Source organism: Phasianus colchicus, chromosome 37 (assembly GCF_987193195.1).
Source record: "Phasianus colchicus chromosome 37, bPhaCol1.hap1.1, whole genome shotgun sequence".
NCBI classification, from domain to species: Eukaryota; Metazoa; Chordata; class Aves; order Galliformes; family Phasianidae; genus Phasianus; species Phasianus colchicus.
This window is the reverse complement of record NC_143472.1, coordinates 1,644,039-1,656,442: the sequence shown is the minus strand read 5'-3', so window position 1 is coordinate 1,656,442 and position 12,404 is coordinate 1,644,039. Positions and strand designations below refer to the sequence as shown.

The following is a 12,404-nucleotide window of genomic DNA, read 5'->3' as shown; positions in this document are numbered from 1 at the left end:
TGTGCCCATTTTGGGGGAGTTTTGGCTTCCCTGTCCCCATTTTGGGGCAATGTTGGGGTTCTCTGTGCCCATCTTGGGATGGTTTTGGGACTTCCTGTGTCCGTTTTGGGGTTCCTGTGTCCATTTTGGGGTTTCTTGTTCCTGTTTTGGGCAGTTTTGGGGCTCCTTATGTCTGTATTGGGAATCCTGTCCCCATTTTGGGGCAATGTTGGGGTTCTCTGTGCCCATCTTGGGATGGTTTTGGGACTTCCTGTGTCCGTTTTGGGGTTCCTGTGTCCATTTTGGGGTTTCTTGTTCCTGTTTTGGGCAGTTTTGGGGCTCCTTATGTCTGTATTGGGAATCCTGTCCCCATTTTGGGGCAATGTTGGGGTTCCCTGTGCCCATCTTGGGATGGTTTTGGGACTTCCTGTGTCCGTTTTGGGGTTCCTGTGTCCATTTTGGGGTTCCTTGTGCCTGTTTTGGGCAGTTTTGAGGTTCCCTATGTCTGTATTGGGAATCCTGTGCCCATTTTGGGGGAGTTTTGGCTTCGCTGTCCCCATTTTGGGGCAATGTTGGGGTTCCCTGTGCCCATCTTGGGATGGTTTTGGGACTTCCTGTGTCCGTTTTGGGGTTCCTGTGTCCATTTTGGGGTTCCTTGTTCCTGTTTTGGGCAGTTTTGAAGTTTCCTATGTCTGTATTGGGAATCCTGTGCCCATTTTGGGGGAGTTTTGGGGTTCCCTGTGCCTATTTTGGGATGGTTTGGGGGCTCCCTGTGTCCATATTGGGTTCTTTGCCCCCCATTTGGGGGCGGTTTTTGGTTCCCAGTGCTCAGTTTGGGGTTCCTGTGCCTATTTTGGGAAAACTTTGGTTTCCCCCCATGCCCCCCCCCCTTTTCCCCCCATGCCCCCCCCCCTTTTCCCCCCATGCCCCCCCCCCTTTTCCCCCCATGCCCCCCCTCTTTTCCCCCCATGCCGCCCCCTTTTCCCCCCATTCCCCCCCTTTTCCTCTTTTTCCTTTGCCCCCCCCCTTTCCCTTGCCCCCCCCCTTTCCCTTTGCCCCCCCCCCCTTTTCCTTTGCCCCCCCTCCCTTTTCCTTTGCCCCCCCTCCCTTTTCCTTTGCCCCCTCCCTTTTCCTTTGCCCCCCCTTTTTCCCTTGCCCCCCCCCATTCCCCCCCCCCACCCCCCCTTGTCCCAATTCCTCCCTTTTTTGCCCCATTTTGCAGCTGACGAAGCCTCCAAGGCCGCCGGCTCAGACGAGCGGCGCGGGGTGAAGCGGCAGCGCGACGAGAAGGACGAGCACGGCCGGGCCTACTATGAGTTCCGTGAGGAGGCCTACAACAGCAGGTACGGCCCTTTTTGGGGCACAAACAGCCCTTTTTGGGCAAAAACAGCCCTTCTAGGGGGAAAAACGGCCACTTTGGGGCAAAACCAGCCCTGCTGGGGGGAAAAACGGCCACTTTTGGGGCGGGAACAGCTGGTTTTGGGGTAGAAACAGCTCCAAATCCAGCTCCTTTTTGGGGCAAAACCAGCCCTTTTTGGGGCAAAACCAGCCCTTTTGGGGCAAAACCAGCCCTTTTGGGGCAAAACCAGCCCTTTTGGGGCAAAACCAGCCCTTTTTGGGGGAAAAAACAGCTCCTATTTGGGGCAGAAGCAGCTCCTTTTGGGGCAGAAACAGCTCCAAAAGCAGCTCCTTTTTGGGGCAAATCCAGCTCCTTTTTGGGCAGAAACAGCCCTTTTTGGGGCAAAACCAGCCCTGCTGGGGGGAAAAATGGCCACTTTTGGGGCGGGAACAGCTGGTTTTGGGGTAGAAACAGCTCCAAATCCAGCTCCTTTTTTGGGGGCAAATCCAGCTCCTTTTTTGGGGGCAAAACCAGCTCCTTTTGGGGCAAAACCAGCCCTTTTTGGGGGAAAAAACAGCTCCTATTTGGGGCAGAAACAGCTCCTTTTTGGGCAGAAACAGCTCCAAAACCAGCTCCTTTTTGGGGCAGAAACAGCTCCAAAACCAGCTCCTTTCTGGGGCAAATCCAGCTCCTTTTTGGGCAGAAACAGCTCTTTTTGGGGCAAAACCATCCCTTTTGGGGGGAAAAACTGCCACTTTTGGGGCAGGAACAGCTCCTTTTTGGGGCAAATCCAGCCGTTTTGGGGGGAAAAACTGCCACTTTTGGGGCAGGAACAGCTCCAAATCCAGCTCCTGTTTGGGGCAAATCCAGATCCAAATCCAGCTCCTTTTTGGGGCAGAACCAGAACCAGCTCCTTTTTGGAGGAAAAACAGCTCCTTTTTGGGGAAAAACAGCTCCAAATCCAGCTCCCTTTTGGGGCAAATCCAGCTCCCTTTTGGGGCAAATCCAGCTCCCTTTTGGGGCAAATCCAGCTCCCTTTTGGGGCAAATCCAGCTCCCTTTTGGGGGAAAAAGCAGCTGCTTTTGGGGCAGAAACAGCTCCAAATCCAGCTCTTTTTTGGGGCAAACCCAGCCCTTTTTGGGCAAAACCAGCCCTTTTGGGGGGAAAAACAGCTCCTTTTGGGGCAAAACAGTTCCAAATCCAGCTCCTGTTTGGGGCAGAAACAGCTCCAAATCCAGCTCCTTTTTGGGGGCAAGACCAGCTCCTTTTTAGGGCAAATCCAGCTTCTTTTTAGGGGAAAAACAGCTCCAAATCCAGCTCCTTTCTGGGGCAAAACCAGTTTCACAACAGCTCCTGTTGGGGCAAAATAAGCTCCTTTTGGAGCAAAAATGGTTCCTTTTGGGGCAAAAGCAGCTCCAAAACAGCTCCTTTTGGGGCAAAAATGGATCCTGTTGGGAGAAAGAATGCTCCCGTTGGGGCAAAACCAGTCTTTTTTGGGTGAAGACAGCTCCTGTTGGGTCAAAAACTGCCTTTTTGGGGGAAAAAAAACAGCCCTTTTTGGGACAAAAGCTGCTCTTTTGGGGTCCAAACCTGCTCTCTTTGGTTCCATTTTGGGTTTTTTTTTCCCACTTTTAGGTCCAAATCACCGCCACCACCCGAGGAGGAGCCGAGGGAAGGGGAGGAGGATGAGAGTCTGGTCATCCTGGATACCTGTATGTGGGGTTTTGGGGTGAAAAAGGCCCTTTTTGGGGCATTTGGGGGAGGGAGGAGCCTGAAAATGGTGTTTTTTAATACTTTACACCTTCATTTGTTGGGTTTAATTGAATGAGTGCTGCTCGTTAACGAGGAAACAGCAAGGAGGTTCATTAGGTCTGGGGGTGAAAGGAAGGGAGGGTGCATGGGGAGGGGAAATTTGGGGTAAGAAAGGTCTAAAAATGTCACTTTGAGAGGGCTTTCTCCCCCTAAAATGCCAGTTTTTGGGGGAAGTTATCTAAAAGTGGCATTTTGGGGTGAAAAGGTTTCTGAAAATAGTATTTTGCAGGGGAAAATCCTCTGGAAATCGCACTTTTGGGGGATGAACTCTGTTCAAAACCACTGTTGTTTAGGAGAAAAATTGTCCAAGTGTGTCATTTTTGGGGGAAAGCTGTCTGAAAATGGCCCTTTTTTGGAATAAACTCTGTCCCAAAACACTGGTTTTTAGGAAAAAAATGGTCTAAATGTCATTTTTGGGGAAAAGCTCTCTGAAAATGGCAATTTTTGGGGGGGGAAGCTCTCTGAAAATGGCACTATTGGAGGAAAAGCCCTCTGAAAATGGCATTTTTTGGGGAAAAGCTTTCTGAAAATGGCATTTTTTGGGGGAAAAGCTCTCTGAAAATGGCACTTTTTGGGGGAAAAGCTCTCTGAAAATGGCATTTTTTGGGGGAAAAGCTCTCTGAAAATGGCATTTTTGGGGGGAAAAGCTCTCTGAAAATGGCACTTTTGGGGGGAAAAGCTCTCTGAAAATGGCACTTTTTGGAGGAAAAGCCCTCTGAAAATGGCACTTTTGGGGGGAAAAGCTCTCTGAAAATGGCACTTTTGGGGGGAAAAGCTCTCTGAAAATGGCACTTTTGGGGGAAAAGCCCTCTGAAACTGGCACTTTTGGGGGGAAAAGCCCTCTGAAACTGGCACTTTTGGGGGGAAAAGCCCTCTGAAAATGGTGCTTTTTGGGGGAAAAGCCCTCTGAAAATGGCGCTTTTGGGGGGAAAAGCCCTCTGAAACTGGCACTTTTGGGGGGAAAAGCCCTCTGAAAATGGTGCTTTTTGGGGGAAAAGCCCTCTGAAAATGGCGCTTTTGGGGGGAAAAGCTCTCTGAAAATGGCACTTTTGGGGGGAAAGCTCTCTGAAAATGGCACTGTTGGGCAAACTTTTCACGACCCAATTCTGAGTGTGAAAAAATCCCTCAAACCACCCCTTTTTTGGGTCCAAACCTTTGCAAAACCCATATTTTAGACGCCTGAAACCCCCCCAGACCCAATTTCCCAACTCCCTGCGTTTCCCCGCTCCCCATTTTAGGGTTTTTCACCCCGTTTCTTCCCCTCAGACACTTCAGATCTCCACTTTCGTGCCACCAAGGACCGTTATGGGGGGCAGCCTCTGTTCTTTGAGCGTTTCCCAGCGCTGTGGTCGGGGGCACGGAGCACACATGGGGTCACTGCAGGGAAGGTCTGCTTCGAGGCCAAGGTATGGCATTGGGGGTGGGGGGGGAGGCTTTTTGGGGTCGTTTCGGGGGAGTTTGGGGTCACTCGGGGGTCTGTGATGTCATCTGGGAGCGCTTAGGGTCATTTTGGGGTATTTAGAGTTATTTTGGGGGGGATTTGGGGTGGTTTTGGTGGGATTTGGGGTCACTTGGGGGTCTCTGATGTCATCTGGGAGCGTTTAGAGTCATTTTGGGTATTTAGAGTTATTTTGGTGGGTTTTAGGGTGATTTTGGTGGGTTTTGGGGTCACTCGGGGATCTGATGTCATGTGGGAGCGTTTAGGGTCATTTTGGGGTATTTAGAGTTATTTTGGGGGGGGATTTGGGGTCATTTTGGTGGGATTTGGGGTCACTCGGGGGGTCTCTGTTATCTGAGAGCGTTTAGGATCATTTGGGGGCACTTGGGGTTGTTTTGGGGGGATTTGGGGTAATTCTGGTGGGTTTTGGGGTCACTTGGGTGTCTCTGATGTCATCTGGGAGCATTTAGGGTCATTTTGGGGCAGTTGGGGGTTGGTTTGGGGGGGATTTGGGATGACTTTGGTGGGTTTTGGGGTCAGTTGGGGGGCTTGAATGGCAGTTGGGGGCATTTAGGGGCATTTGGAATCGGTTTGGGGAGGGATTTGGGGTGATTTTGTTGGGTCTTGGGGTCAGTCAGGGGGCTCGAATGTCATTTACAGGCATTTGGGATTGGTTTGGGGAGGGATTTGGGGTGATTTTGGTGGGTTTTGGGGTCACTTGGGTGTCTCTGATGTCATCTGGGAGCATTTAAGGTCATTTTGGGGTATTTAGGGTTGGTTTTGGGGGGGATTTGGAGTGATTTTGGTGGGTATTGGGGTCACTCAGGGGCCTTGAATGGCAGTTGGGGGCATTTAGGAGCATTTGGGGTTGGTTTAGGGGAGATTTAGGGTGATTTTGGTGGGTCTTGGGGTCAGTCAGGGGGCTCGAATGTCATTTGGGAGCGTTTAGGGTCATTTTGGGGCACTTGGGGTTGGTTTTGGGGGGGATTTGGAGTGGTTTTGGTGGGTTTTGGGGTCAGTCAGGGGTCTCTGATGTCATTTGGGAGCGTTTAGGGTCATTTTGGAGCACTTGGGGTTGGTTTTGGGGGGGATTTGGAGTGGTTTTGGTGGGTTTTGGGGTCACTTGGGTGTCTCTGATGTCATCTGGGAGCATTTAGGGTCATTTTGGGGCAGTTGGGGGTTGGTTTGGGGGGGATTTGGGATGACTTTGGTGGGTTTTGGGGTCAGTTGGGGGGCTTGAATGGCAGTTGGGGGCATTTAGGAGCATTTGGAATCGGTTTGGGGAGGGATTTGGGGTGATTTTGGTGGGTTTTGGGGTCACTCAGGGATCTCTGATGTCATCTGGGAGCATTTAGGGTCACTTTAGGGTATTTAGGGTTGGTTTGGGGGGGTTTAGCGTGATTTTGGTGGGTTTTGGGGGCTTGAATGGCAGTTGGGGGCATTTAGGGGCATTTGGGGTTGGTTTGGGGGGGATTTGGGACGACTTTGGTGGGTTTTGGGGTCACTCGGGGATCTTTGATGTCACCTAGGAGCATTTAAGGTCATTTTAGGGTATTTAGGGTTGGTTTGGGGGGGGGATCTAGGGTGTCTATGGTGGGTTTTGGGTCAGTTGGGGGGCTTGAATGGCATTTGGGGGCATTTTGGGGCATTTGGGATTGGTTTGGGGAGGGATTTGGGGTGATTTTTGTGAATTTTCGGGGGTCTCTGATGTCACATAGGAGCATATAGGGTCATTTTGGGGGCATTTAGAGTTGGTTTGGAGGGGATTTGGGGTGATTTTGGTGGGTTTTGTGGTCTGTCGGGTTTCTGATGTCATCTGGGAGCGTTTAGGGTCATTTTGGGGCACTTGGGGTTGGTTTGGGGGGCTTTAGGGGGGCATTTCAGGGCATTTTGGGGTTACTTGGGGGTCTTGAGTGTCATTTTGGGGCACTTGGGTTGGTTTTGGGGGGGATTTGGGGTGATTTTGGTGGGTTTTGGGGTCAGTTGAGGGCCTTTGATGTCATTTGATAGCATTTAGGGGCATTTGGGATAGGTTTGGGGGGATTTGGGGTGATTTTGGTGGGTTTTGAGGTCACTCAGAGGTCTCTGATGTCACGTAGGAGCATTTAGGGCCATTTTGGGGTATTTAGAGTTGGTTGGGGGGTGATTTGGGGTGAGTATGGTGGGTTGTGGGGTCAATCAGGTACCTTTGATGTCACGTAGGAGCATTTAGGGGCATTTTGGGGGTATTTAGGGTTGATTTGGGGAGGTGTTTGGGGTGATTTTGGTGGGTTTTGGGGTCATTTGGAGGTCTTTGATGTCACGTAGGAGCATTTTGGGGTATTTAGGGTTGGTTTGGGGGGGTTTGGGGGGGCATTTCATGGGGTTTGGGGGTCACTTGGGGGTCTTGAGTGTCATTTAGGGGCACTTGAAGTTGGTTTGGGGGGGATTTGGGGTCATTTTGGTGGATTTTGGGGTCATTTGGGAGTCTTGAGTGTCATTTGGGGGGTTTACGGGTATTTGGGGTTGATTTGGCATCGTTTTAGTGGGTTTTGGGGTTCCTGGGAGGTCTCTAATGTCATTTTGGGTGATTTGGTGGTTTTGGGGTCACTTGGTCTGTGATGTCATTTGGGGGCATTTAGGGTTGGTTTGGGGAGGGAGGATTTGGGGTCAGTTTGGTGGGTTTTGGGGGTCTCAGGGGTCCGATGTCGTTTGGGGACATTTAGGGTTGGTCTGGAGGGGATCTGGGGTCAATTGGGGGTCTTGAATGGCATTTAGGATTGGATTGGGGGGGAGGATTTGGGGTGATTTTGGTGGGTTTTGGGGTCATTTGGGGGTCCTGAAGGTCATTTGGATGCATTTAGGGTCATTTTGGGGTCATTTTAGGGTGCCTTAAGGGTGATTTTGATGGATTTTGGGGTCATTGTTGGGTATCTAATTTTTTTAGGGGGGGAAGAGGGGCATTTAGGGTCATTTTGTAGGGTTCTTAGGGTGATTTTGATGGATTTGGGGGGTCATTCTGAGGACATTTAGGGTTTCGGGTCTGGTGAGTAGCTTTTGGGAAGTTTTTGGGGTGAGTTTGCTGGTTTTGGGGTCGTTTGTGGGCTGTTAGAGTTATTTGGGAGCACTTAAAACCATTTTGGAATTTTTGGGGGGGCATTTTAGATTATTTTAGGGTGATTTGGGGGGGTATTTGGGGTGATTTAGCTGGCTTTTGGGGACTTTCGTATCCGTTGAGAGCATTTAGGGTCATTTAGGGATTATTTTGGGACATTTAGGATTGTTGGGGGGGGGATTTAGGGGTGTTTTGGGGGACTTGGGGGGGTCATTTGGGGACCTTTGGGGTTGTTTTGGGGCCCTTAGGATAATTTTAGGGTTTTGAGGTGATTTTGGTGGACTTCGGGGGTCGCTTTGGGGTCTTTAATATCATCTGGGGGCATTTAGGATCACTTTGGGGTCACTTTGGGGATTTTGGGGTGGGGCTTAGGGTCCTTGTGAGGGCTTTCAGGGGGTCTTTAGGGCGATTTGGGGGTCTTCCTGTGTCCTTTTGGTGATCTTTAGGGTCTTTAGGGTCATTTTGGGATTTTTGGGGGGGCATTTGGGGAGGGTTAGGGTGCTTTCGGATGACTTGGGGAACTTTTAGGGTCATTTTGGGGTCTTTAGGGTCTTAGGGGAGGGGTTATGATGATACAGGGGGGTCCTTGGAGTCCTTTGGGGGCCCTGCTGGATCATTTTGGGGTCATTTCGGGGGATTTGGAGTCATCTTTTGTGGGGTTGGGGCTTTGGGTCAGTTTGGAACCCCATTTCCACCCGAATTTGGGGCTTTTTGGGGACTTAAAACCCCCCACCCAACTTTCGTATCCCAAATTTAGCACATTTTTTTGGGATTTTTTCCACCTTTTTGAACCGTTTCCTGACGCTTTTAGCTTTTTGCTTCCACTCCATTCCCTTTTTCCTTTTCCTATCCCATAATTATACCCCAAAACGGTGCAATTTTGTCCCCAAATCCCCCAATTTCTCCCCAAAACGTGCAGGTTGCTCAGCACCTCCCACTGAAGGAGGGCAGCTCTGAGGTGCCGCTGTTCCGCGTCGGGTGGTCCGTCGACTTCTCTCGTTCCCAGCTGGGTAAGGACCCCCCTCTGCACCCCAAAAATGGGACCTCCCACCCCAAAACCACCCCAAAAACAAGAAACCCAAAGCCACGTCTCTGGGCCCCCCAAAACTGCTGGTTTTGACACCACAAAACCACCCCCGGTGCCCCCAAAACCACAAATCATGGGGATCCCAAAACCTGACCCCTCTGGGAACCCCAGAATTGCCTTTGGGAACCCCAAAAATGGCCTTGAGTGCCCCCAAAATGGCCCTGGATGCCCCCCAAAACCTCCAATGTTGGGGACTCCAAAATCAGACCCCCAGGGAACCCCAAAGATGGCCCTGGGTGCCCCAAAAATTGACCTGAGTGTCCCCCAAAACCTTTAATGCTGGGGATCCCAAAATCAGACCCCTCTGGGCACCTCAAAACTGCCTCTGGGAACCCCCAAAATGGCCCTGGGTGCCCCAAAAACGGGACCCTCCATCCCAAGACCCCCCCAAAAACAAGCAACCCAAACCCACATCTCTGGGCCCCCCAAAACTGCTGGTTTTGACACCACAAAACCACCCCCGGTGCCCCCAAAACCACAAATCCTGGGGATCCCAAAACCTGACCCCTCTGGGAACCCCAGAATTGCCTTTGGGAACCCCAAAAATGGCCTTGAGTGCCCCCAAAATGGCCCTGGATGCCCCCCAAAACCTCCAATGTTGGGGACTCCAAAATCAGACCCCCAGGGAACCCCAAAAATGGTCCTGGGTGCCCCCAAGATGGGACCCCCCCACCCCAAAAGCACCACAAAAGCAAGAAACCCAAACCCAAATCTCTGGGCCCCCCCAAAATGCTGGTTTTGGCACCACAAAACCACCCCTGGTGTCCCCAAAATCTCAAATCCCGGGGATCCCAAAACCATAACCCTCTGGGAACCCCAAAAATGGCTCTGAGTGCCCCCCAAAACTTGAAATCCTGGGGACCTCAAAATCAGACCCCTCTGGGAGCCCCAAAACTGCCTCTGGGAGCCTAAAGATTGGCTTTAGGGACCCCAAAAATGGCCCTGGGTGTCTCAAAGCTCCTTCTGGACACCCCAAAAATGACTTTGGGTGCCCTAAATCCCCTCTGGGTGCCCCAAAAATGGCCCTGGGTGTTTCAAAGCCTCACCTGGGTACCCCAAAAATGGCTGTCGGTGCCCCCATACCTCCTTTGGGCACCCCAAAAATGGCCCTGGGTGTCTCAGAGCCCCACTTAGGTGCCCCGAAAGTGATTCTGGGTGCCCCAAAAATGCCTGTGGGTGCCCCAAAATCTCTTCTGGGTGCCCCAAAAATGGCTGTTGGTGCCCCAGGCCTCACTTGGGCACCCCAAAAATGACCCAGGGTGTCTCAGAACCCCATCTGGGCATCCCAAAAATGGATGTTTGTGCCCCAAAAATGGCTGTTGGTGCTCCAAAGCCCCATCTGGGCACCCTAAAAATGCCTGTGGGTGCCCCATTTCCCCCTCTGAGCACCCCAAAAATGGCCCTGGGTGTCTCAGAACCCCATCTGGGCACCCCAAAAATGACACTGGATGCCCCAAACTCCCTCACAGCGCCCCAAAAATGGCTGTTTGTGCCCCAAAGCTCTATCTGGACACCCCAAAAATGGCCCTGAGTGTCTCAAAGCCCCAGTTGGGTACCTTAAAAATAGTTGTTTGTGGCTCAAAAATGGGTGTGGGTGCCCCAGATCCCCTTTGGGTGCCCTACAAAATGGCCCTGGGTGTCTCGCAGCCCCACCTGAATGCCCCCAAAGTGAGTGTGGGTGCCCTAAAAGTGGCTGTTGATGCCCCAAAAAGGGTTTTGGGTGCCCTCAAAATGGCCCTGGGTGCCCCAAAGCCCCATCTGGGTGCCCCAAAAATGACTCTGGGTGCCCCCAAAGCTGCTCCCAGCTCCCCCAAACCCCTCCTTTTGCCCCCCCCTCAAATGAGGACCCTCGATTTGAGCCCCCTGCCCCCCATAACCCACTGCCCCCCTCCCCAACCCCGTTGTCCCCCCCCCAATTTCAGGGGAGGACGAGTTCTCCTATGGCTACAATGGGAGGGGGCTGAAGGTGGATGGACCCCAAAACCTCAAATCTTGGGGATCCCCAAACCAGACCCCTCCCTGTGAGCCCCAAAAGTGCTTCAGGGTGCCCCAAAATCTCCTCTGGGTGCCCCCAAAATGGCTGTTGGCACCCCAGGCCTCACCTGGGCACCCCAAAAATGGCCCAGGGTGTCTCAGAACCCCATCTGGGCACCCCAAAAATGACACTGGGTGCCCCCAAAGCTGCTCCCAGCTCCCCCAAACCCCTCCTTTTGCCCCACCCTCAAATGAGGACCCTCGATTTGAGCCCCCTGCCCCCCATAACCCACTGCCCCCCTCCCCAAACCCGTTGTCCCCCCCCCAATTTCAGGGGAGGACGAGTTCTCCTATGGCTACAATGGGAGGGGGCTGAAGGTGGATGGACCCCAAAACCTCAAATCTTGGGGATCCCCAAACCAGACCCCTCCCTGTGAGCCCCAAAAGTGCTTCAGGGTGCCCCAAAATCTCCTCTGGGTGCCCCCAAAATGGCTGTTGGCACCCCAGGCCTCACCTGGGCACCCCAAAAATGGCCCAGGGTGTCTCAGAACCCCATCTGGGCACCCCAAAAATGACACTGGGTGCCCCCAAAGCTGCTCCCAGCTCCCCCAAACCCCTCCTTTTGCCCCACCCTCAAATGAGGACCCTCGATTTGAGCCCCCTGCCCCCCATAACCCACTGCCCCCCTCCCCAAACCCGTTGTCCCCCCCCCAATTTCAGGGGAGGACGAGTTCTCCTATGGCTACAATGGGAGGGGGCTGAAGGTGGATGGACCCCAAAACCTCAAATCTTGGGGATCCCCAAACCAGACCCCTCCCTGTGAGCCCCAAAAGTGCTTCAGGGTGCCCCAAAATCTCCTCTGGGTGCCCCCAAAATGGCTGTTGGCACCCCAGGCCTCACCTGGGCACCCCAAAAATGGCCCAGGGTGTCTCAGAACCCCATCTGGGCACCCCAAAAATGACACTGGGTGCCCCCAAAGCTGCTCCCAGCTCCCCCAAACCCCTCCTTTTGCCCCACCCTCAAATGAGGACCCTCGATTTGAGCCCCCTGCCCCCCATAACCCACTGCCCCCCTCCCCAAACCCGTTGTCCCCCCCCCATTTCAGGGGAGGACGAGTTCTCCTACGGCTACGATGGGAGGGGGCTGAAGGTGGAGAGCGGGCGCTTCGAGGAGTTCGGGCAGCCTTTTGGGGAGGGGGACGTCATCGGCTGCTTTGCGGTCAGCACCGGGGGGGTTGGGGGGCTTTTAGGGGGGCGGTGGGGGGATTTGGGGGGGATTTAGGTGGTTTGGGGGGGGTTTGGTGGTGTTTTGGGGGGGTTGGAAGCATTTGAGGGGGCATTTTTGGGGGGGTGAATTGGGGGATTGTGGTGCATGAGAGTTGAGGGGGTAATTTGGGAGGTTGGGGGGGGGTTGGGGGCAGTTTGGGGGGAGTTTGGGGGCATTTTCGGGGGGTTTGGGGAATTTTTCTGGGGGTTAGGGGCAGTTTTGGGGAGCTTGGGGGATTTGGGGCAATTTGGGGGGGTTTGGGGGCAATTTGGGGGGGGTGGGAGCAATTGAGTGGGCATTTGGGGGGAGTTTGGGGCATTTGGGGGGAGTTTGGGGCATTTGGGGGGGCTGGGGCAGTTTGGGGCTTTTTGTGGGGGGTCGGGGGGCAATTTGGAGGGGTTTGGGAGTGGTTGGG

General features: G+C 53.1%; 1 protein-coding gene across 1 annotated transcript in view; it reads left to right on the top strand.

Moving 5' to 3' along the window:
- The window catches only part of HNRNPUL2 (heterogeneous nuclear ribonucleoprotein U like 2), a 31,029-nt gene that overhangs the window by 4,892 nt on the left and 13,733 nt on the right, over positions 1-12,404 (top strand). The window contains exons 2-6 of the mRNA XM_090129812.1: positions 1,202-1,322; positions 2,954-3,030; positions 4,397-4,536; positions 8,582-8,672; positions 11,829-11,941. Coding sequence (XP_089985938.1) covers positions 1,202-1,322; positions 2,954-3,030; positions 4,397-4,536; positions 8,582-8,672; positions 11,829-11,941 — 542 coding nt within the window. The remainder of the gene's footprint in view (positions 1-1,201; positions 1,323-2,953; positions 3,031-4,396; positions 4,537-8,581; positions 8,673-11,828; positions 11,942-12,404) is intronic.